Genomic DNA, 26,348 nt, shown 5'->3' on the forward strand with positions numbered 1-26,348 from the left:
ATACAAAATTCAAAGCAAGGCTACTAAAGGAAATGTTGTCAGACTACAAAAACTAGTTCTTTGAGTTTGCAACACCTGTTGTGCCGGAATTGGAAAGACTGAACAGCCTTTTTCAGCAAACCAAAGCTGATCCTCATGAATTGTACCAACAAATATTCTTACACCAGAAGAGTCTTCAGAACAGACTGCATGATGCCAAAAGACAGAAAAAAAAAATTCATGAAGTTGATTTTGGTACCAAATTCTTAACAGCATGTAGTAAGTTTCTACAGCAGAACAACAGAGCTGAGGCCCATCTAGAAATAAAAAAAAATGTCAAAGAAAGATGTATGTCTATGCTAGAAGAAGCTTTCAAGTAGACTTATGTCTGCGAGAGTTACATTTGAAAGTTTATCAAAATTGAGCCCTGTGATAATTTTAAATCAAGTTTCAAGGCCCATGTTTTCCGAGATGCCCTTTATACACCTTGCAGGAAACAACGTCAGCACTGTTGAAAAACAATACAGAGAAATGCCTTTTGTCGATTGGAAAGAAGAAGCTCCATTTAAGAAAGATGGACTCCCTACAGACACTGCACAGTTTCGGATTGGTGTTCTGTACTTCACCAGCAGGCATTTAAAGAGGTCGCCACCTTTTCCCTTACTTGCCTAATAACCCCTGTCAGCAATGCTGTAGTTGAGAGGATATTTTCTCTTGTATCCTCCGTTAAAACGAAGGCAAGAAACAGAATGCAGCTGAATCTTCTTGGTGCTATTGTGAGAATCAAGGCAGAACTATTGCTTTCAAACAAATGTTGCAAAGACTTCACTGCATCTCCAGAAACGGTAAAATAAAAACTTCACATCGGACAAGGTTTATGCTGTATGTCCCACTCATTGCAGTGAAGAGGATGGTAATGACCTGGGTGTGGAGCTTTCCATGTGATGTGAGAATGAAAAATAGGAATGGGAATTAGTGTGTTTTGTTTCTGGCTTTTTTCCCCCTAGTATTGTTCGGCTTTAAACTGCAATTTCAATCCGGCAGCCCTGCAGGGGTGTGGCTGGAGACCCCACCCATCGCTGGGCAGCCTCGGCTGGGGAGTGAAGAAAGTCGCAACGAGGAGAAGGTGGCGGCTCCTTTCAAAACGTCCGAACCCCGTATGGTCCGGTAGGCGGATTGACTTTCACTCGTGGCTACGCCCGAGTTTCTAACGCTGTGAAATGTTGGGTGCGCGCTCCTGCCTGTGTCCATCGTGGCTCTCGGTGGGACGTAGTTCGGGGTCCTGGGCTGGAGCGGCGCCAGGGGAAGGGCTTTTAACCACCTACTGAAGTCATTCGGGCATTCCCTCAGAAACAGTACCAGGGCAGCAGATGAGAGCGAATAGAGATAGAAGGAGTTGGCGTGGATAAATAGTAGTTGGAAACAGGCAGAGAAGGGAGACACGAGGAAATCTGCAGATGCTGGGAATTCAAGCAACACCCACACAAAATGCTGGTAGAAGGCGGCAGGCCAGGGAGCGTCTAATGGAAGAGGTGCAGGAGTCGACGGTTCGGGCCAAGACCCTCGGGCAGGAGGGAGATACTGAGCGAGGTAAGAAAGTGGGAGGGAGGGAGAGACAGACAGACCTTGGTGGAAGGAAGATAGCAAGATAAAGATTTGAAGATTGCTTAATATCATTTCCTGTACACAAGTTTTTTTTAAGGAGAACGAAGTAATTCTTACTCTGGATCCAATGCAGCACTAAATAAAAACACAAAAAAATACAACAAATATAAATACATAACATAGTGAGGTGATAAGGCGACTCTGACAAGAAATGATGAAGGTTGGAGGTGTTGATCAGCCTCACTGCTTGGGCCCCTGGGGTGGATGCTATGTAACCCCCTTCCTAATGGGAGTGGGGCAAACAGTCCATGAGCAGGGTGGGTGGTAGTCTTTATGATGTTACTGGCCCTTTTCTGGTACCTTTCTGTGCAGTAGTTCTGCAGATAGATCGGGTGTATGTCCATAAAGTGATGCTAGGCACAGGAGTGTCTGTGCATAAAGTGACTGATAGGAAATGATTAAAGTAGTGGTGGTTAGAGGGGTGCAGAGGTGGGTTAGTAGGTGGAGGTGTTGATCAGGCTTGCGGTCTGGGGAAAGTATCTGTTTTTTTGTCTTGTGGTGAACAGGGAATTGGAATTGGTTTATCATTGTCATGTACTGTTCATGCAGATCAATTCATTACACCGTGCATTGAGGTAGAACAAGAGGAAACAATAACAGAATGCAGAATAAAGTGTTTCAGTTACAGATAAAGTGCAGTGCAGGCAGACAGTAGATGTAAGGTCATATTGAGGATTGCGAGGATACAAAATGCTGGAGGAACTCAACAGGTCAGGCAGCATCTATGGAGGGGGAATAAACAGCTGACGTTTTATTCCTCTCCAAAGATACTGCCTGATTTACTGAGCTCCTGCAGCATTTTGTGTGGGTTGTCCTAGATTTCCAGCATCTGCAGAATCTTCCTTGGCTCCTAAGACTGTGAGGTCAAAAATCGTGCGAGGGAACCATTCCACCGTCTTGTAATGGAGGGGTGGAAGCCATCCCTGAGGAAGGACCAGAATCCAGGGCCGTTCTGCTACTGGACGTGGAGGGTCTGAGTCAGGTGGAGAAGCCCCCTCAAAAATCGAAAGGGTGAACCGCTGTAAGTGCTAATGATGCGGAAGTTTTTTTTAAAAAAAAGTAAACAAGTTTGAATTTAGAGATCCAGCTTGGTTCCTTCCGGCCCAATGAGCCCATGCTACCCAATTAACCTTCCTACCTGTACATCTTTGGAATGTGGGGGCAGTCCGGAACACCTGGGGGAAACCCTCGCCCTTACGGGGAGAATATACAAACAGCAGTGGCAATTGAGCCCAGGTTGCTAGAGCTGTAAAGCGCTGCACCCACCGTGCTGGCTCAGTACAAACCCAACGGTTCCCCTCCGCCGTCAGATTTCCGAATGGACAATGAACCCATGAACACTACCTCAATCTATCTTTCTTTTTTTGTTCTCTTTTTGCACTGCTAATTTAATATATATATCCTCCACCATCAACGCTGCCCTCGACCGCATCGCTTCCATTTCGTGCGCGTCTGCACCCAACCCCATCCTCCGGCAGCGATCGGGCTCCTTTTGTCTTCATCAGCCTCTGCTACAGCACATAATTCTCCATAACTGCTGCCATATCCAAGGATCCCACCACTAGCTTACCTCCCCCCCCCCCCCGCTGACTTTCTGCTTTCCGCAGTGATTTGCTCTCTATGTGAACCCCTTGTCCATTTGTACCTCCCCGCCGATCTCCCTCCTAGCACTCATCCTTACAAGCGGAACAAGTGATACACCTGCCCCTGCTCCTCCTCCCTCACTACCCTCAGGGCCCCAAACAGTCCTTCCAGGTGAGGTGGCACTTCACCTGTGAGTCTGTCGGGGTCAGCTACAGTATGCAGTGCTCCCAGTGTGGCCTCCTGTTTATCGTTAACATAGATAGGCAGCCTGCTTCACTTTGTCTGCCAGAAAAAGTGGGATCTCCCAGTGGCCACCAATTTTAATTCCACTTCCCATTCTCATTCCGACATGTCAATCCATGGCCTCCCCTAATGTTGTGATGAGGCCACACTCCGGTTGGAGGAGCAACACCTTATATTCAGTCTGGGTAGCCTCCAACCTGATGGTGTGAACATCGATTTCTTGAAATTCTGGTCATGAATGCGCCCCCCCCCCCTTCACCATTCCCCATTCCCTTCTCCCCCTCTCACCTTACCTCCTTACCTGCCATCACCTCCCCCTTTTCTTTCTGCCATAGCTTCCTGTCTTCTCCTATCAGCTTCCCCCTTCTCCAGCCTTTCATCTCTTTCACCAACCAACTTCCCAGCTCTTTACTTCACCCCTCTCCCCCTCCCAATTTTACCTATCACCTTGTGTTTCTCCCTCCCCTCTCATCACCCTCTAACTCTGACTCCTCATTATTTTCCCCTCTAGTGCTGATGAAAGGTCTCGGCCCGAAACGAAGACTGTACCCTTTTCCTGGCCTGCTGAGTTCCTCCATCATTCTGTGTGTGTGGCTTGGATTTCCAGCATCGGCAGATTTTCTCTTGTTTGTAATTTATAGTTTTTTACTTATTGCAACATACTACTGCTGCAGAGTAACAGGGTTCACAACGTGTGCCCCTGATATAAAACTGGTCTCTGATTCTGCACACCGTTCATTCAGATCAATTTGTTACACAGTGCATTGAGGTAAAACAGTAACAGAATTCAGAGTAAAGTGTTGCAGTTACAGAGAAAGCACACAGCAGGTAGACAATAACATACAAGTCATAATCAAGATAGACAAGGTCAAGAGGCCATTGTCTGAATAAAATTGAAGTCTGAGGCCTGTCCTTTGCTCTGACTAGAAACAATATTGGCATTTGCATCCAGTGACAGAAAAACTGTGACCCGAACCTCCCCAACATGTTAATGGAGCTTTTGGCTTCAGAAACAATTGATTTTCTTTCACCTGTCGAGGTGTAAATGGAGCTGAGATAGCTGTTTAACTCTCTCAACAAAGCAGAGAGCATCAGGCTGCTTCAAAAGGAGCCCTAACAATCAGAGATAAAGATTAAAGATTAGCTTTATTTGTCACATGTACAGCATCAATCATCAGGAACCCCACCACACAGGACCCGCTCTCTTCTCACTGCTGCCATCAGAAAGAAGATACAGGAGCCTCAGGACTCACACCACCAGGTTCAGGAACACTCACTACCCCTATGTCAGGGTGCTGTTTATCAACTATAGCTCAGCATTTAACACCATCACTCCCAAATTCCTGATTGATAAGTTACAGAACCTGGGTCTCTGTACCTCCCTCTGCAGTTGGATCCTCGACTTCCTAACCAGAAGACCACAGTCTGTGCGGAATTGGTGAGAATGTCTCCTCGCTGACAATCAACACTGGTGTACATCAGGGGTGTGTGCTTAGCCCACTGCTCTACTCTCTCTATATCCACGACTATGTGGCTAGGCATAGCTAATATACCATCTGTAACTTTGTTGATGATACAACATTGTTGTTAGAATCTCAGGTGGTGACGAGAGGGCGTACAGGAGTGAGATATGCCAACTAGTGGAGTGGTGTCACAGCAACAACTTGGCACTCAACGTCAGTAAGACAAAAGAGTCGATTGTGGACTTCAGGAAGGGTAAGATGAAGGAACACATACCAATCCTCATAGAGGGATCAGAAGTGGAGAGAGTGAGCAGTTTCAAATTCCTGGGTGTCAAGATCTCTGAGGACCTAACCTGGTCCCAACATATCGATGCAGTTATATTTCATTAGGAGTTTGGTATATCAACAAAAACACTGAAAAACCTCTATAGGTGTACTGTGGAGAGCATTCTGACAGGCTGCATTACTGTCTGGTATGGTGGGGGGGCTACTGCACAGGGCTGAAAGAAGCTGCAGGGGGTTGTAAATTTAGTCCGCTCCATCTTGGGTCCTTGCCTACAAAGTACCGAGGACATCTTCAAGAAGCAGTGTCTCAGAAAGGCAGTGTTCATTATTAAGGACCCCCACTACCCAGGACATGTCCTTTTCTCACTGTTACCATCAGGTAGGAGGTACAGAAGCTTGAAGGCACACACTCAGCGATTCAGGAACAGCTTCTTCCCCTCTGACATGTGATTCCTAAATGGACATTGAACCCATGAACATCACCTCACTGTTTTAATATAAATTATTTCTGTTTTTGCACGATTTTTAATCTACTCAATATCCATATACCATAATTTATTTATTTTTCTTTTATATCATGTGTTGCATTGAACTGCTGCTGCTAAGTTAACAAATTTCATGACACATGCTGTCGATAATAAACCTAATTCTGACTCTGATTTGACCATCAGGCTCTTGAACCAAAGGAAATAACTTTACTCAGCTTAACACTGAAGTGTTCCCACAACCTATGTACTCGCTTTCAAGGACTCTTCAAAGGTTCATTGGTTCACTTATTATCAAAGTTTACAACTTTGAAATTCTTCAGTTCTCTGGGTAGCCATGAAACCAAGAAAGAAAGACAGTCCAATCATCAACCCCCACATCTCACCTCCCCACAAAAAAAAACAAAGACAGATCAGGCACATCACCACCAAATTCCTCCTCCAGCACAAAAAATAAGCCAAATGGATCAGGCATATTGACCTCCAAATCCCAAATCCCAAATCCCCACAAAAAAAACAAAAACAGAGCAGATATATCGACCCCCAAATCGCTCTTCCCCGCAAAAAAACCGAAGAAAATGGGCAGCTTGACCATCATGACTGTCCTCTCATGTTCTCTATTTATTGTGTAATAATTATTACTATTTTGTTTTTTTTTGTTTATTTCTCTCTGTTTACTGTGAATGCCCATAAGAAAGTGAATCTTGGGGTTTATATGGTGACATACATGTACTTTGACAATAAATTTACTTTGAGCTTTGTACATCAAAGCATACAGTGAAATCTCCCGTTTGCATCAAATCGAGGATTATGCAGGGGGGTAGCCTGTAAGTGTCACCATGCTTCTGACACCTACATAATGTGCCCACAATTTACCAGCCCTAATCTGTACGTCTTTGGCATGTGGGAGGAAAGCAGGGAACCCAGATGAAACCCATGTGGTAACGGGGAGAATGTACAAACTCCCCCCAGACAGCAGTGGGGATCAAACCCTGATCTGCAGCTAGCACTGTCATAACTAACCACTATGCTACTGTGTCGCCTGCTGTGTCAGCAAAAGTTGTTACTGAACCACAAGGAGATATCAGGATATAAAGAACCAGACAAATAGAAGCAGAGGTGTCAAACCTTAAAACGCTTGGAAGTTCAGGGTTTAGGCTTTGACTCTTAAAGGCACAGCTTCCAATTACAGAGATTATGAGGAAAATCAAAGGGCCAGTTAGAAGAGTGTAGAGTTCTTTAGTAGTTGCGGGTTGCAGGTTCCGGAGAGCTGCGGAGCAATTCAAAAACAAGGATGAGGGTTTTGAACATGAGATTCTACAAATGCTGGAAATCTTGAGGAACGCACACAACATGCTGGAGGATGTAAAACTTCGATAAACTTCAGTAGATGTGTAGTGGATATTCTGTTGACGGGCTGCATCACAGCCTGGTGTGGAAACACCAATGCCTTTGAACAGAAAATCCCACGACAAGTAATGGACTTCGAACTTTGAGCTCAGCAGGTCAGGAAGCATCTATGGAGTGGAATAAAGGGTTGATGCTTCAGACCTTCAGTGCTGAAATTTTACATGTTAACTGTGCTAAATATGCTGCATTATTATTTTGCAGACGTGATGGCAAGCATCTTGTTGAACTCTACTAATAAGCTGGCATTTGAGGCCTGGATGGCAGAAACGGGCATTGACCTTGTTCAGGTCAATGGCCAACGTAAGTTTGGTGGACCCCCTCCAGGTTAGTCGTGAGAACAATGTCCAGTTTGTGTGCTAAAGAGATTAACTTTACTTGTCACATACACAGTGGAACATAGTAAAATGTGTTATTTGCATCAACAGCCAACACAGTCCGAGGAGCAGCCCAGAAGTATCACTACGCTTCTGCAACCAGTATAGCAGACCCATAACTCACCAAGTGTAACCATACCTCTTTGGAATGTGGGAGGAAACCGGAGCACCCAGAGGAAACATGCGCGGTTGTGGGAGACATACAGACTCTTTAGAGATGGTAGCGGGAATTGAACCCTCATCACGATTGCTGGCATTATGCTTGCAGCTACTCTGCCCTACCACTCTTGCTGTCTGGTGTCCAAGTGATGTTTCACTCTCCAGTGTACTTCCTTCATCTCCGAATCTTCGTGATGAAGATGCACGCAGATGTCTTCAAAGTTCAAAGTGAATTTATTACAGAGTACACGTATGTCGTAACATAGAAACATAGAAAATAGGTGCAGGGGTAGGCCATTCGGCCCTTCGAGCCTGCACCACCATTCAGTATGATCATGGCTGATCATCCAACTCAGAACCCTGTACCTGCCTTTCCTCCACACCCCCTGATCCCTTTAGCCACAAGGGCCATATCTAACTCCCTCTTAAGTATAGCCAATGAACTGGCCTGAACTGTTTCCTGTGGCAGAGAATTCCACAGATTCACTACTCTGTGTGTGAAGAAGTTTTTCCTCATCTCGGTCCAAAAAGGCTTCCCCTTTATCCTCAAACTGTGACCCCTCGTTCTGGACTTCCCCAACATCAGGAACAATCTTCCTGCATCTAGCCTGTCCAATCCCTTTAGAATTTTATACGTTTCAATAAGATCCCCCCTCAATCTTCTAAATTCCAGAGAGTATAAGCCTAGTCGATCCAGTCTTTCATCATGTGAAAGTCCTGCCATCCCAGGAATCAATCTGGTGAACCTTCTTTGTACTCCCTGTATGGCAAGAATGTCTTTCCTCAGATTAGGGGACCAAAACTACGTCTCCATCAAAGAAGGTGCAAGGTGCTGTTTCCTTCCACTAGCCTGCAGGTCACCCTTGGGCAGGGTGTAACACCGGCCTAGCCCCCGATCAGGGTCATGGGGAGCCATGGGAGCAGGTGGTGGATGGCCATACGAGCAGCTGATGCAGATCACAAGGTCCTGGTTATGAGACCACTGATGCCAAGCAGACAATCTCAGAAGAGTATTGAGAATGCTGGGGGCATTATCGTTATCTGTAGAATTATCATTTATCTGTAGATTCCCTTGGGACTTTCCATCACCACGTCATGCCTTTTAACCCACCTGATTCCATTATCAAGTGTTGTCTTGCGCTTCTTGTACTCCATAAGCACCTCATTTGTTCCTACCTGTCAAAACCTGCAAAGCATCTCCAAGGTGTTTCTTATCCAAGGGCTGTGTCTCTTGAAAACCAAGGTTCCCTACACCTGTTCTGTTTTCCTTTTATTCTGATGGTAGAGACAAGCTTTGTGCTCTTAAAATTTCACTTTTCAAGGCCTCCCACTTGCCATGTACTCCTTTGCCAGAAAACAGCCTGTCCCAATCCATGCTTACCAGATCCTTCCTGATGCCATTAAAATGGCCCTTTCTCCAATTTAGAATCTCAACCTGCAGACCAGACCTATATTTACTTTGAAACTAATGGCACTGTGATCACTAGATGCCAACTGTTCCCCTACACAAACTTCTATCACCTGCCCTGTCTCATTCCCCAATAGCAGTTCCAGTGTTGCATACTCCCTTGCTGGGACTCTGATGTACTGGTGAAGGGAGCTTCCTGAACGAACTCTATCCCATCCAGTCCTTTTACAGTGTGGCATTCCCAATCAATATGTGGAAAGTTGAAATCACCTACTATAACAACCTTGTGTTTCTTACAGCCATCTGCAATCTCTCTACTAATTTGTTCCTCTAAATCCCTCTGACTGTTGGATTGGCTGTGATAGAGCCCCATTAACGCAGTTATACCTTTCTTATTCCTCGCCATTCCACCCATTACGCCTCACTAGATGAGTTCTCCGCTCTGTCCTGATGGAGCACTGCTGTGACATTTTCCCCGACTCGTAATGCCAGCCCTCTTCTTTTAATCCTCCCGCTCTGTCACATCTAAACAACAGAATCCTGGAATGGAGCTGCCCGTCAAGACCCTCTGCAGCCAAGTCTCACTCATGGCTACAGTATCATCATTCCAAGTGTTGATCCAAGCCATGAGCTCCTCTGCCTTTCCTGTGATACTTTTTGCATTGAAATATAAGCAGCTCAGGACATTAGCCATACATGCTCAACCTTCTGATTCCTGACTTTTTAAGTCTTAACAACATCTGTCTCTACGGCCTCTCCACTATCTGTTCTGGCACTCTGGTTGCCATCCCCCTGAAACCCTCGTTGAAACCTCACCATCCAGCATTAGCAAACCTTCCTGCCTGGATGTTAGTCCTCTTCCAATTCAGCTGGAAACCGTCCCTTCCGTATAGCTCCCACCTTCCCTGAAAGAGAGCCCAATGATTCAAAAATCTGATTTCCTCCCTCCTATACCAATTCCTTGCCCACATGTTAAACTGTATAATCTTCCTAGTTCTGGCCTCACTAGCACGTGGAACGAGGAGCAGTCCTGAGATCACAACGACCTCGGGCTGTTCATCCTCACAGTTAAGAATGCTGGGGACTCGATCCGAGATATCCAGGCACCGGGAGGCAACATACCGTCCTGGAATCTCGTTGTCGCCCACGGAAACTCCTTTCTGTTCCCCTAAATAACAAATCCCCTATCACCACAGCTCGCCTCTTCTCCTCCCTCCCATTCTGAGTCGAAGAGCCAGGGTCTGTGTGAGAGACGTGATCGCTGTGACTCTCCTCTGTTAGGTCATCCCCATGTTAGGCCACAGGGTACTCTGCACTGGCTCCTTAACCCCTTTCCCCTTCCTGTCACCCACTTTCCTGTGCCCTGCACCTTGGGTGTAACTCCCTGTCTGTACGTACTGACTTCAGTGCAAGACTGAAGGAATGCCGCAGTACAGGTAGAGGTGACTTTTGGCTGCTATATTAAGGTGTGTCTTACCTGCCCTGTTAGCAGGGAATAAGCATTCACAGAGAAATCTGCAGACTATCTGAGTGAAGACTTACAGTATAGATTCAGATTCTGATTTCTTTGTCACAGTAGTGTAGCAGTTAGTGCAACGCTATTACAGCTGGGGCTGTTGGAGTTCACAGTTCAGTTCTGATGTCATTTGTAAGGACTCTGTGGAATGTGTGGATTTTTCTCCGGGTGCTCTGGTTTCCTCCCACAATCCAAAGACCTACTGCATAGTAGGTTAATTGGCCTTTGCAGATTGTCCTGTGTTTAGGCAAGGGTTAAATCGGGGGTTGCTGGGTGGTGTGCCTCGAAACTCCGGAAGGGCCTGTTCTGTGCTGTATCTCGATAAATAAAAGTTAAAAAAAATCATACAGTGAAATGCATCGTTTGCATTAACAGCCAATATGACCTAAAGACATGCCAGAGCAGCTGCAAAAGTCCACGAGACATCAGAGCATTCGGCCCATCAAGTCTGCTCCTCCGTCATTCCAACATGGCTGATTTATTATCCCTCTCAACCCCATTTTCCTGCCTTGTGCCTTGAACCTTGAACCTGAATCCTTGACTAATTAAGAACCTATCAACCTCTGCCTTAAACATAGGCAGTGACTTGGTCTGCACAGCTGCATGTGGCAGTGTATTCCACAGATTCACCAGATGCACACTAAGGAACTTTCTGCTCTGTATTCTCTCCACGGCAGAGCCCTTGACGTGCAATAGAGAGTGGTTCATGTGTGTGTGTGTTATTCGGGCATGTTTAGAATCTGTAGGACGTGTCTGTCCTAGTTAATTAAGATCTGAATTAACCTGTGGCTGATTAACTTACTAGTGTAACATGCGCAGTCTTGGCTCACTTAAAGAAACTTTGAGCTATGTCTGCTTCTGAGAATCAGAATCGGTGAGATGGTGCATGTGGGCCCTCGTGTCACCTGGGGAGTGTCTGTGGAGAACTTCTCCAGTACAGAGTAAGATGATTGGGAGGATTATTCTGTGGTAGTTATTCTCTGTGATCTTACAACACTCGTTTCCAAGGGTTCTCGCCTAGAGAGTGTCCACCTGTACTTTATAGGCTGTGCGGCCCTTTGAAACATCAGGAAGTCACGAGGTGTTGTAGAGGTGATCCATACATTATTTACTAACGGTTGAGAAACACGCAAAATGCTGGAGGAACACGGCAGGTCAGGCAGCATTTATGGAGGAGAAGTTTTGGGCTGTAACCCTTCATCAGGACTGGAAAGAAAGGGGGCAGAAGCCGGAACAAAGTAGTGGGGGGGGGGGGAATGAGAAGGAGCACAAGATGGCAGGTGATAGGTGAGACCAGGTGAGGGGGAAGGTAGGTGGGTTGGGGAGAGGGGGGATGAAGTGAGACACTGGGAGGTGATAGGTGAGACCGGGTGAGGGGGAAGGTGGGTGGGGGAGAGGGGGGATGAAGTGAGACACTGGGAGGTGATAGGTGAGACCAGGTGAGGGGGAAGGTGGGTGGGTGGGAGGGAGAGGGGGATGAAGTGAGACACTGGGAGATGATAGGTGAGACCAGGTGAGGGGGAAGGTGGGTGGGTGGGGGAGGGGGATGAACTGAGACACTGGAGGGGTGATAGGTGAGACCAGGTGAGGGGGAAGGTGGGTGGGTGGGAGAGGGGGATGAAGTGAGACACTGGGAGGTGATAGGTGAGACCAGGTGAGGGGGAAAGTGGGTGGGGGAGGGAGATGAAGTGAGAAGCTGGGAGGTGTTCGGTGGAAGAGGTAAAGGGCTGAAGAAGAACGAATCTGACAGGTGAGGAGAGTGAACGATGGGAGAAAGGGAAGGAAGAGCAGCACTGGAAGGAGGTGATGGACAATTGAGAAGAGAAGAGGTCAGAGACAACAGAATGGGGATTGGAAAAAAGGGAAGGAGTGAGGGGAGAGAAATACCAGAAGTTGGAGAAATCGATGATCATGTCATTGAGTTGGAGGCCACCCGACAGAATATTTATTTATTTATTGAGATATAGCACAGAATAGGCCCTTCTGGCCCTTTGAGCTGCACTGCATGGCAGTCCCCTAATTTAACCCTGGCCTACTCACATGGGACAATTTACAATGACCAATTAACCTACTAACTCAGGGGTCCCCAACCTTTTTTACACCACGGGCCGGTTTAATATTGACAATATTCTTGCGGACCGGCCGACCGGGGGGGGGCGGTGTTCAAGTAGGGTTGCCAACTTTCTCACTCCCAAATAAGGGACAAAAGTAGCAGTCAAATCCAGGATTTGTGTATACCCTGAGAAAGACTACTATGAGCATGAAGCCTTGCGCAGGCACCCGTGTGTGTGCATGAGTGACGTGTGCATACGTGACGTGCGCATGCATGTACGTGCCGATTTTTTTCTACAAATAAGTTTTGGCTTAATCTTCCCGATTCTGTTAAGTGAAACTACACTGTACATGGATTATTTCTGCTTTATATAGGCTGCGTATTTATCATATCATTCCTGCTTTTACTATATGTTAGTGTTATTTTAGGTTTTATGTGTTATTTGGTATGATATGGTAGGCTACTTTAAGTTCAACAGTGAGGGTCAGGGAATGAGGAAAGATGCAGCTGACTCATATCGTTTCCTCGCGGCCCAGTAGCACATGCTTTGCAGCCCAGTACCGGTCTGCAGCCTGGTGGTTGGGGACCGCTGCACTAACTGGTACCTCTTTCGTCTGTGGGAGGAAAGTGGAGGAAACCCATGCAATCATGGGTAGAATGTACACACTCCTTACAGACAGCGTCGGGAATTAAACCTGGTTTGCCTGTACTGCAAAGTGTTGTGCTAACCACTACACAACCGTATGGCATCCAAATTTAACTGGTTTAACCAGAAGCAGATTTAAATTTGATGAATGGAGATTCTTTTCTTGTAACTAAAGGGTTTCAAAGCAGATATTTTGTGGAATATTTCAAGGTACTTTAACTGTGGCCCTTTAATTTCCTTTCCCCACACTGGGTTTAAAGAAAAACTGATTAGCTTTGCTGCATCACAACAGTGTCAAAGAGAAGTTAGACCATAAGATATAGAAGCAGAAGTAGGCCATTTGGCCCATTGAGTCTGCTCCACCATCCAATCATGGGCTGATCCAATTCTTCCAGTCATCCCCATACCCTTTGATGTTCTGGCTAATCAAGGCCTATCTATCTCTGCCTTAAATACACCCAATGACTTGGCCTCCACAGCCACTCGTGGCAACAAATTCCACAGATTTACCACCCTCTGACTAAAGTAATTTCTCCATGTCTCTGTTCTAAGTGGACGTCCTTCAATCCTGAAGTCGTGCCCTCTTGTCCTAGAATCCCCTACCATGGGAAATAACTTTGCCATATCTACTCTGTTCAGGCCTTTTAACATTTAGAATGTTTCTATGAGATACCCTCTCATTCTCCTGAACTCCAGGGAATACAGCCCAAGAGCTGCCAGATGTTCCTCATACTGAAACTCTTACATTCCTGGAATCATTCTCGTGAATCTTCTCTGAACCCTCTCCAATGTCAGTATATCCTTTCTAAAATAAGGAGCCCAAAACTGCACACAATACTCCAAGTGTGGTCTCACAAGTGCCTTATAGAGCCTCAATATCACATCCCTGCCCTTATATTCTATACCTTTAGAAATGAATGCCAACATTGCATTCCCCTTCTTCACAACTGACTCAAGCTGGAGTTTAACTTTTAGGGTATCTTGCACAAGGACTCCCAAGTCCCTTTGCATCTCTGTGTTTTGAATTGTCTCTCCATCTAAATAATAGTCTGCCCATTTATTGCTTCCACCAAAGTGCATTTCCAACATTGCATTTCATTTGCCACTTCTTTGCCCATTCCCCTAAACTATCTAAGTCTCTCTGCAGGCTCTCTGTTTCCTCAACATTACCTGCTCCTCCACCTATCTTTGTATCATTGGCAAATTTAGCCACAAATCCATTAATCCCATAATCCAAATCATTGACATACATGTAAAAAGCAGCGGTCCCAACACCGACTTCTGTGGAACTCCACTGGTAACTGGCAGCCAGCCGGAATAGGATCAAATACCAGAATAGGATTCAATGTAAATTTATTATCGAAGTACATATACGTCACCATGGGGTATAGGGGACTCTGGATAGAGGTAGTACCTTTGAGGTCTGGCATGCTGCTCCTTACCAGACAGGGTGGACGGGCATCACTGGTCCTTATCCATCTCCTAAATCTCTCACGTGTTGGCTCAAAGCGCCAAATCCCGGTAAACCGCTTCAGCTGGCGGGCTAAACCACGTGAGGGGGTGGTTTTGACACGGCACCACTGGGTGAATGACTTCCATGATGAAGTCACCGGCCGGGGTGGAAAGGTTCTCAGATGACCTGTAACGGCCACGTGTTCACGACCAAGGCAAGCCACCTAGTTGGAGGAAATTGGCTGTGGTCAAACCTGGAGAGGGATGGGCTCCGCCAGGTTTCAGATGCCCAAGACATGCCACATGATAAGCACAACAAAAAGCTTGTCATGATGGCGCCCCGACGACTTCACCAGGAGTTAAGGGTGCAAGAAGAAGAAGAATATACATATATAATATAAAGGCATCCGTTAGTCTTGCGAGACCATGGATCTGCGCCTGGAAAAGGTTGTATGGAAGACCAGCAGTTGCCCATGCTGCAAGTCTCCCCTCTCCACGACACCAATGTTGTCCAAGGGAAGGGCATTAGGACTCATACAGCTTGGCACCAGTGTCGTCGCAGACCACTGTGTGATTAAGTGCCTTGCTCAAAGACACAACACGCTGCCTTGGCTGGGGCTCGAACTCATGACTTTCAGATCACTAGTCGAATGCCTTAACCACTTGGCCACGTGCCCACACTAGGATATACATCACCATATACAAACCTGAGATTTATTTCTTGCGGGCACTCACAGTAAATACAAGAAACACAATAGAATTAATGAAAGACTGCTCCCATCTTGTCCTCTTTCCCTACCCCCACCTTATTATTCTGGCATCTTTTCCCCTTCCTTTCTAGATGCTGCCTGACCCCAGCATTTTGTGTGTGTTGCTCTGGATTTCCAGCAGCTGCAGAATCTCTTGTGTTTAAGAATGTTTCTTTTCTCCTCTGCTTCATTTTAAGTTTCACAGAATAGACCAAGGTAAAACGTATATAGGGAGAGTGCAGAGGAGATCTACCAGGATGCTGCCTAGACCATATCTTATGAGGATATAATCTGCGGTATTCTTTGTCACAGATGGCTGTAGAGGCCAAATTATTGGGTATATTTGAGATGGAGGTTGATAGGTTTGTGATTAATCAGGATGTCAAGGGTTATGGGGAGAAAGAGAATGGGGTTGAAAGGGATAAGTTAGCATGATGGAATGGTGGAGCAGACATGATGGGCTGAATGGCCTAATCGGCTCCTAGGTTTATGGTCCGCAGGATGGACAAGCACCATTGTGCAGATTTCAACAAGCTTTGCAAATACAAAAAGAAAAAACACAATAAATATCAAGAACATGAGATAAATACTCCTTGAAAGTAAGTCTATATGTTGGAGGAAAAGTTTAGTAATAGGATGAGTAAAGTTGAGTGAAGATAACCCCTCTAGTTCGAGAGCCTAACCATTCCTGCACCTGGTGATGTGGGTCCTGTGGGTCCTGTGGGTCCTGCACCTTCCCCCAGTGGCAGCAGTGAGAAGAGAGTATGAATGACCCGGGTTAGGGGGTCCCTGATGATGGAAGCTGCTTTCCTGCAACACTGCTCCATGTAGATGTGCTCAGTGGTGGGAAGGATGATGGACTGGGCTGCCTCCACGACTTTTTGTAGGATTTTTCCTTCGAGATGAGATGTTGCTCCTCTAAACATGCATTTGGCCTCAGGCTGATGATCCCCTGAACATTGATTTTCTAACTTCCAGTAGTTTCTCCCCCCTCCACTTTTCTTTTCCTGTTCACCGTTCTGGTTTCCCTCTCGCCCTTTCTCACCTGCCTATCTCCATCCTCTGGTGCCCCGTCTCTGCTTTCTTACATGGTCCACTGTCCTCTTCTATCAGATTCCTTCTTCAGCCCCTTACTTCTTCCATAGAACCATAGAACATTACAGCACAGAAACAGGCCTTTTGGCCCTTCTTGGCTGTGCTGAACCATTTTTCTGTAGTCCCACTGACCTGCACCTGGACCATATCCTTCCATACACCTCTCATCCATGTACCTGTCCAAGTTTTTCTTAAATGTTAAAAGTGAGCCTGCATTTACCACTTCATCTGGCAGCTCATTCCACACTCCCACCACTCTCTGTGTGAAGAAGCTCCCCCTAATGTTCCCTTTAAACTTTTCCCCCCTCACCCTTAACCCATGTCCTCTGGTTTTTTCTCCCCTTACCTCAGTGGAAAAAGTCTGCTTGCATTCACTCTATCTATACCCATCATAATTTTATATACCTCTATCAAATCTCCCCTCATTCTTCTAGGCTCTGGGGAATAAAGTCCTAACCTATTCAACCTTTCTCTGTAACTCAGTTCCTCAAGTCCCGGCCACATCCTTGTAAACCTTCTCTGCGCTCTTTCAACCTTAATAATATCCTTCCTGTAATTTGGTGACCAAAACTGAACACAATACTCCAAATTCAGCTTCACCAATTCCTTATACAACCCCACCATAACATTACAACTCTTATACTCAATACTTTGAATTATAAATGCCAATGTACCAAAAGCTCTCTTTACGACCCTATCTACCTGTGACACAACTTTAAGGGAATTTTGTATCTGTATTCCCAAATCCCTCTGTTCTACTGCACTACTCAGTGCCCTACCTTGTATGTTCTACCTTGGTTTGTCCTTCCAAATTGCAATACCTCACACTTGTCTGTATTAAATTCCATCTGCCATTTGTCAGCCCACTTTTCCAGCTCGTCCAAATCCCTCTGCAAGCTTTGAAAACCTTCCTCACTGTCCACCACACCTCCAATCTTTGTATCATCAGCAAATTTGCTGATCCACCTATCCCCTCCCAGCGTCTCACCTCCCCCCCTCCCCCCACCATCCACCCACTTCGCCCCTTAGGTGGTCTCACCTATCACCTGCCAGATTTTACTCCTTCCCCTCTGTTCCCCCACCTTCTTATTCTGGCATCTCCCCCACTTTCTTTCCAGTCCTGATGTAGGGTCTCCAGCCTGAGACATCAACTGTTTATTCCTCTTCATAGATCAGGGGTTCCCAACCATTTTTTATGCCATGAACCAATACCATTAAGCAAGGGGTCTGTGGATGCCAGGTTGGGAACCCCTGGTCTCAATGCTACCTGAGTTCCTCCAACATTTTGTGTGTGTACTTCTCCCCTCCTCCCTTCCTTTTTCTGGCTTCTTCTCCCTTTCTTCCCAGTCCTGATGAAAAGTTTTGTCCCAAAGTGCCGACAGTTTATTCCCCTCCTAGCCTGATAAGTTCCTCCAACATTTTCTGAATGTTCAAAGTGAAATTTATTATCAGAGTATATACACGTCACCGCATACAACCCTGAGTTATTTTTCCTGCGTGCATACTCTTCAAATCTATGGAATAGTAACTGTAAACAGGATCAATGAAAGATCGAGTAGAGCGTGGAAGACAACAAACTGTGCAAATGCAAATATAAATAAATAGCAAGAGCACGAAATAACAAGATAAAGAGTCATTAAAGTGAGATCATTGGTTGTGGGAACATCTTAATAGATGAGTGTAGTTATTCTCTTGTGATCGCTGAGGCGTAGTAACTGTTCTTGAACCTGTGCTGTGAGTCCTGAGGCTCGTGTACCTTCTACGTCATGGTAGAAGCAAGAAAAGGGCATGGCCTGGGTGGTGAGGATCTTTGATGCTGTTCTTTTACAGGAGCATTTCATGTCTATGTGCACAATGGTTAGGGGGTTTGACCAGTGACGTACTGGGCCAAATCCATTTTCTCTATGTTGCTGAAGATTTCTGGCTTCTGCAGAATCTCTTGTGTTTCTTGCTTTTCTGAGTGATTTTGGCTGGAGCTGTTCTTTCGTCCTGCAGGTTGGACAGGACCCCCACCCCTGAGTGGCTCGGAAGTGTTCATTGGAAAGTTACCCCAGGATCTGTACGAGGACACACTGATTCCGCTGTTTCAGTCCGCTGGCAAACTCTACGAGTTCCGCCTCATGATGACGTTCAGCGGGGAGAACCGTGGCTTTGCCTATGCCAAATACGCCAACCGCTGCTACGCCCAGTGCGCCATCGCCATGTTCAACGGTTACCGGATTAGGGACGGCCGTCCCATCCTGGTGTGCTGGAGCACCGAGAAGGACAGGCTGTGCATCGGAGGCATTCCGTTGGGGAGGAGCAGGGAGGAGGTGCTGCTCGTGCTGAGGGAGCTGACCGCCGGAGTGTCGGATTTAGCACTGCACCTGAGCACAGATCGGAAGAAGGAGATGACCAAGTCTGCCATAGTCAAGTATGAGGGTCATCGGGCCGCAGCGTTGGCGAAGAAGAAACTGGTAGAAGGTACTGTTGGATTCTGATGTTTTAATCCAAGGTTCTTTGAGAAGTCAGGAAAGAGGGACAAAATTTGTCGCTTCACAATTATTTTACTGAGGGTTGATAGGACAAAGATAATAGGAACAGAATGGTGATATGGGTCCGCGTGTGTGTGTGTGTGAAGAAGGGAGAGAGAGAGAGAGACGCTGCATGACACATGCACACACACAGAGACAGAAGAGACACACAGTGCCTAACATAGAACAGCTATTTTTATACTACAGACAAGAAAAATTCCAATCAAATTTGTAGATGAGAGACAACCAGTTAGAAAGTACATATTTGAATACTGCAGTATCAAGTTGACCAAAGAGAAAACATTTATTCAAGTAATGTAGAACAAAGAAACTTGCCCCCCAACCATCAGGCCTTGAACCGCTGTGGATAACTTCACTCACCTCAGCACTGAACTGATTCCATAACCTACAGATTCACTTTCAAGGACTCTACAACTAACATCCTTGACATTATTGATCACTTCAAGATCAAGTTTAATTTTCATTGCACCATACATGAATACAGCCAAACAAAACAAACTTACTCCAGGGCCAAGGTGCAAAACAGAGTACCAGCAGTCATACACAGCACAGGCACATACAGCACACATAAGCTAGTGGTAAACATATAAGCAAACAAAAAAAACCCAAAACATATCATAATATAGGCTAAGTCCCTGCGTGTCATTGCTTGTAGATTGTTTGCTCATGTGATGTTGTTGACACACCCAGCCCTGAGACAGCAGACCACCAGGCAAGGTTGTTTGATTCCAAACAATTGGTTTATTGATCGTTACAAAATGTCTCTCTGGTGCTTGCTGCTCTCTCCTCTTTCTCTCTCTTCCCAGTTTCCCAACCATGATTCCCCTCCCCTATCCCCTTCCCACTCTCAGTCCACAACAGAAACCCATATCAGAATCAGGTTTGTCATCACTCGCATATGTCATGGAATTTGTTTTTGTTTTGTGTGGCAGCAGAACAGTGCAATACATAAAATTACTGCAGTACTGTGCAAAAGTCTTCAGGCACTTTGGGTCTATATATGTGCCTGAGACTTTTGTACATGTAATGCTGGGGATGATCGGCTCGTGTTTATCTAGGGGAAACCCCGTCCGCCCGCCAAACCGTGTCTCATGGCTTGTGTTGGTGCTGTGTAATGCCACCTGGTACAAACTCACACGTCAAATATCAGACAGCACACAATGTACGGTTTACAGATTACACTTTATAAGTCTTACTGGAACTATGTAATTAATAGAGATACAATAAAAAAGGAAAAGTAAAAGGCGCCAAACTTATCAGAGTTCAATCACTTTGTGCACAACTGTTGGAGCTCAACTAACGGGGTCCTCTTTCCACCATTCGATCCCCTCTGACCCCCTCGACTCGCCGCTCGGGACCAACCACGGTGGTCGGCCAGAGCGCGTCCAGCCCGTCCTCCCTTTTCGGGTCTCCTCCCGAAAGCCTGCCAAACCACACGGTTCCCGGCCATATGAGACAGAATATCACCCACAAAAAGAATAACATTGACACTCATTGGTTCATTCTCTCTCTTATCAATAATATAACCCAAACAAACAGAGAGAGAACTCCTAACATCACAGTTTATTATTACAGAAAAGCCATTTTTATTATAACATAACAAAGAAGCAATTTTATTAGCCTGAGCAGTAACATAAAAGAAGAAACCCCTTACACACAGTACTGTATTTCTCATCTTTTGCATCTTGGTTGTTTGTCTTTGTGTGTAGCTTTTCATTGATTCTATTGTGTTTTTCATATCCACTCTGAATGCCTGCAAGAAAATGAATCTCAGGGTAGTATAGGGTGATGTTTAATAAATTTACTTTCAGGTTTGAACTTATACAGTGTGTGTGTTTTGTTTTCCTTCCAGGCTCTATTGAACTCTGGGGCCAACCCATCGAAGTTGATTGGGTGAAACCAGATAGAATGCAGAAGCGTCTGTCTGATCCATCGCCCAGCCTCTCGCTGCCCGTGTCGCCAGGGATGGCTGGTGAGCTTTGCTTGCTCCCAGTGTGTTGTGCACCCAGCCCTTCCTCTTCCACGGTTAAGAGGGGGAGGTTGCCCCGGCAACCAGAGTCAGAGGAAAGCTCGGCTCCACTGAATGAGGGCCGTGGTCTCGTCCGCCTCCTAAACACCTACTGCGCGAAGAAGCAGCTGGGGGTCCCGATGTATCGCGTGCAACCTCTGGGATTGGATGAGCATTGCTTCTTGTTTAAGGTCTTCTTGCCAGGTCTTGACGCCCATTTCAGTGGGACGGTGATGCTCGCCCCAGGAGATCTGGCCTTGGCCCAGGATGTCCTAAGGGAAGAGGTTGCCCGCCAGGTCCTGATGTTCTTGGGTGAGTGATGTTGCAACTTTATAAATCTCTGGTTAGGCCACATCTGGAGTATTGCGTACGGTTCTGGTCACTCCATTATAGGAAGGATGTCGAGGCTTTGGAGAGGGTGCAGAAGAGGTTCACCGGGATGCTGTCTGCTTTAGAGGGCATGTGCTGTAAGGAGAGGTTGGACAAACTTGGGTTGTTTTCTCTGGAGCAGCGGAGGCTGAGGGGAGATCTGATAGAGGTTTGTAAGATTATGAGCGGCAGAGATAGAGTAGACAGACGGTGTCTTTCCCAGGGTAGAAATGTCTAATACCAGAGGGCATGCATTGAAGGTGAGGCCAGGTAGGTTTAAGGAGGATGTGAGGGGTAAGTTTTTACTCAGAGAGTGGTGGATGCCTGGAATGTGCTGCCTGGTATGGTGGTAGAGGCAAATACACTAGAGGCTCTTACGAGACGTTTAGATAGGTACATGTGTATAAGGAAGACGGAGGGATATGGGCATGGCGTAGGTATGAGGGATTAGTGTTTGGGTGTTTGATTTGCTTTTTAGTCGGTTTGACAAAAACATTATGGGCTGAAAGGCCTTCTCTAGTGCTGTACTTTTCCAAGTTCTATCTGCAATCTTCTTCATCTGAGTGAATGACGGGGCACTGGGGAATGCCGGACGACAGAGTGATCTGGGAATTCTGGACCATAATTATGTGACAGTGGCGTCACAGGTAGGTGGTGTTGTGAAGAGAGCTTTTGGCACGTTGGCCTTCATAAAACCATAGGATCGGAATTGGGCCATTTGGCCCATTGAGTCTGATCTGCCATTGAGTATGGGGTTTGGGGAGTTTTGTTGAAGTTGTATAAGATCTTGGTGAGGCTATATTTGGAGTATTGTGTGCAGTTCTGGTCGCCTCCTGCAGGTTTGATGTAAATAAAATTGAAATAGCGCATTGAAGATTTACAAGGATGTTTCGGGACTGGAGCCAAAGGTTGAATAGGTTCGGACTTTATTCCCTAGAGTTTAGAAGATCGAGGGGAGATTTGATAGAGGTGTACAAAATTATGAGGGTAAATGCAACAGGCTTTTTCCACTGTGGTTCGGTGAGACCAGAAACTAGAGGTCATAGGTAAAGGGTGAAAGGGGAAATGTTTAAGGGGAACCTGAGGAGAATCTACTTCAGAGGGTGGTGAGTGTGTGGAGGTGTTGGCTTTGAGTTTGATTGGAAAATTTAAGAGTAGTTTGGATGGGAGATGTATGGAGGGCTGTGGTCTGGGTACACTCGATGGGACAGTTTGGCAGGGTTTGGACGGACAGAAGGCCTGCTTCTCAGCTGTAGTACTCTATGATGAGCTCAATACACTGTGTAATAATGATGTGGGCTCTATCACTCTATCTGTCTCACCAAATGCAGGTTTTATACCATCCAAAGTCTATAACCTTTAGGGGGAGCAACAGCCAGGTTTCTGATGCTCTCTGTATGGAAGACCAGTGTGTCGGATTTCAATCCAGAATTTCCTGACCCCAATTTTAAACTCTGCCCCTTCTTGACTTTCCCCACTGGAGAGATTTATTGTCCATGGCTAGTTGTACGTCAAATATTGAAAGGCCTAGGTAGAGTGGATGAGGAAAGAATGTTTCCTATAGAAGTGGTGTCTAGGCCCAGAGGGCACAGCCTCAGAATAGGACGCCCATTTGGAACAGAGATGAGAAGGAATTTCTTCAGCTAGAGGGTGGTGAATCTGTGGCCGCTGGTGGCTGTGGAGGCCAAGTCATTGATGATAAAGGGCATTGATCAAGTGGACAGCCAGAAACTTTTTCTCAGTGGTAGAAATGGCTAATCCAAAGGGTATAATTTTAAAGTGATTGGAGGAAAGTGTAGGGGAGAAGTCAGAGGTTTTTTTTATATACAGAATGGTGAGTGTGTGGAGCGTGCTGCCTGGGGCGGTAGTAGAGGTGGATACATTAGGGGTAATAAATCTCGAGGTGGTATATGATACCTATACGTACTTTGATGATAAATGAACTTTGACACCTGCACATTAGTGAAGTCATTGTGGCTACACAAATGCTCATGTTAATGCTGAGTCTCTAACACATCCCCATTCTTAGCAAAACCCCTCAAATCTTCCTGTGGTTCTGTCCATAAAGTATAACCCTCTTCCTTATTGCCCCTCAACCTTCAGGTTCCTGAACCGGGGTGGACAACTTCACTCACCACAACCCTAAACTGATTCCACAACCTATAGACCCTCTTACTAGGACTGTACACCTTTCATGGAATGTGCTGCCAGGGGTGGTGGTCGAGGCAGCTTCATTAGGGACATTTAAGAGGCTCTTAGATAGGCACATGGATGATAGAAAAATGGACAATTATGTGGGAGGGAGGGAAAGGTTGGTTTGACCTTAGAGTAGTTTAAAAGGTCGACCCAACATTGTGTGCGGGAGGGTTCTATATCAGGCATAGTAACATCCTGTAATATTTTCTTATTTAACTAGTTCTTTTATATAATCTAGAGTCTTTTTGTTTTATTGTTATTTATCTTGGAGCTACTGTAACAGGCCCTTTCCGGCCCAACAAGCTCACACCGCTCAATTGCACCCATGTGACCAATTAACCCACTAAGCCGTGTGTCTTTTTGGATGTGGGAAGAGACCCACGCAGTCACGAGGAGAACGTACAGACGCGAGTTGCTGGCGCAGTAATAACGTTATGCTAACTGCTAATCTACCGTGCTACCCCAGTCGTGAAAAACAGCACAAATAGGTCCTTCAGCTCCTTACTAACTAACCCTACATTAACTCCACTTCCCTTTAATTCTCTCCGTAATCTACCATTCACCTCAACACTCTGGGGAATTTACAGTGGCATGTTAACCATTCAGGGGTAGTTATATTACTTACAAATTATTGGATCGAATAAGCAGCGCAGTGCTCTTCATAGGTTTTCTGGTATGGCAACTTTTCTGTTAAAATAGATCAGCTGCCGTTATTACTGTATGTACCATTTCAAGATTGTTTAAGGTTCAAGACTGTTTAATGTCATTTCCAGTACACAAGTGTAAAGGTGAATGAAGTAGTTGTTACTCCGGACCCTCTGATGCTGCACAAAAAAAATCAAATCAGAATCAGGTTTAATATCACCTATATATGCTATGAAATTTGTTGTTATGCAGCTACAGTACATTGCAATACATAATAAAGATTATGAATTACTATATATAGAACATAGAATACTACAGCACAGTACAGGCCCTTCGGCCCACAATGTTGTGCCGACCCTCAAACCCTGCCTCCCATAGAAGCCCCCACCTTACATTCCTCCATATACCTGTCTAGTAGTCTCTTAAACTTCACTAGTGTATCTGCCTCCACCACTGACTCAGGCAGTGCATTCCACGCACCAACCACTCTCTGAGTAAAAAACTTTTCTCTAATATCCCCCTTGAACCTCCCATCCCTTACCTTAAAGCCATGTCTTCTTGTATTGAGCAGTGGTGCCCTGGGGAAGAGGTGCTGGCTTTCCACTCTATCTATTCCTCTTATTATCTTGTACACCTCTATCATGTCTCCTCTCATCCTCCTTCTCTCCAAAGAGTAAAGCCCTGGCTCCCTTAATCTCTGATCATAATGCATACTCTCTAAACCAGGCAGCATCCTGGTAAATCTCCTCTGTACCCTTTCCAATGCTTCCACATCCTTCCTATAGTGAGGTGACCAGAACTGGACACAGTATGACACATATATATGTATGTTAGATAACTAGTTAAGAAAAGAACACAGTAATAATAAAAACACACTATAAATATAAATACATAAGATAGCTTATGTCCGCAGATTGATTGTACATAAGGTGACTCTGACAGGAAATGAAAGTCGTGGTGGTTGGGGGTGTGGAGGGGTGGGTTAGTGGGTGGAGGTGTTGATCGGCCTTATTGCTTGGGGAAAGTAACTGTTTTTGAATCTGGTTGTCCTGGGGTGGATGCTGCGTAGCCTCCTCGCTGATGGGAGTGGGACAAACCGCAGTGTGGGTGGGATCCTTGAGGATGTTACTGGCCCTTTTCCGGCAGCTTTCTGTATGTATGTCCTTGATGGCGGGTAGGCTTTCACATCTTTCTCTGCCTCTGCATCAGCTGTTAATGGGGTCACGTTCCCCCTCTCCGCCATCCCTTTCAATCTTTTCTTGAAGCTTTTATACTCTAGGCTTTTGCTACCCATGCTCATCATATTCCCTTCTGATTTTTTCCTCTTTATGTTGCTTTTGTTCCCCAGTTAGCTTGACTTTAGCTGTTCCTTGCATTTGTCTAAAAGCTTTTAGACCTAGTTGCATTTAAATCCTTGGGGCTGCTTATAATGGGGTTGTTTTATTCAGGGAACAGTTACATTTTCCTCTTAAGTTTCGGCATAACCCATTTGTATGGATTTGGGTCAACAATAGTTGTATCTTTTAAGCCTCATGCACTTGGGACAGAATACACTGAGTATGCTTCATATTGTTAACATGTTTTCCATTTTTGTTACAGGGTTTTGATGGCTTTAATCCCCCCCCCCAATACTCGAGAGAGCCGAACCTGAATGACTGGTTTCTCTGAGCTACATATTTCCTGAATGCAAACTTTTGTTTTAAGTTTTTTTGCTCAAGTTTATTTATCACTGTTTAAAAATAAGTAATTTAAAGATTTAAGTTTAGTTACTGTTAGTTTTCTCAAAGTTGCTTTTTGTTTTAAACACTTAAACAAAAGTCAGTGAACTTTTACAATTTACATTTCTTTTTGAGGCTCTTAATACCTCTGCGTCTGTCTACAGATTTACATTGTGAAGTCATAGATAAGAATACGTTCAGCCAGAGTTAAGAGTTCGATACTTTAGGCAATGATATTAAGAAAATGTTTGATTAGGATCTTTTTTGAACAATTTTTCATTGAAGTCTTCAGATCTCAGTTAAACTGTTTGT

The 26,348-nt window shown here is 45.5% G+C and overlaps 1 protein-coding gene across 1 annotated transcript; it reads left to right on the forward strand.

The window, feature by feature from the left end:
- Positions 1–975: 975 nt before the first annotated feature.
- On the forward strand, positions 976–25,987 carry dnd1 (DND microRNA-mediated repression inhibitor 1). The gene is made up of 5 exons (XM_072264551.1): positions 976–1,146; positions 7,316–7,438; positions 18,562–19,029; positions 20,953–21,420; positions 25,918–25,987. Exons 2-5 carry the CDS (start codon positions 7,321–7,323, stop codon positions 25,923–25,925), a joined length of 1,062 nt encoding a protein of 353 aa, XP_072120652.1. The 5' UTR covers positions 976–1,146; positions 7,316–7,320; the 3' UTR covers positions 25,926–25,987.
- Positions 25,988–26,348: the final 361 nt, after the last annotated feature.

This window comes from Mobula birostris, chromosome 7 (genome assembly GCF_030028105.1).
Source record: "Mobula birostris isolate sMobBir1 chromosome 7, sMobBir1.hap1, whole genome shotgun sequence".
NCBI classification, from domain to species: Eukaryota; Metazoa; Chordata; class Chondrichthyes; order Myliobatiformes; family Myliobatidae; genus Mobula; species Mobula birostris.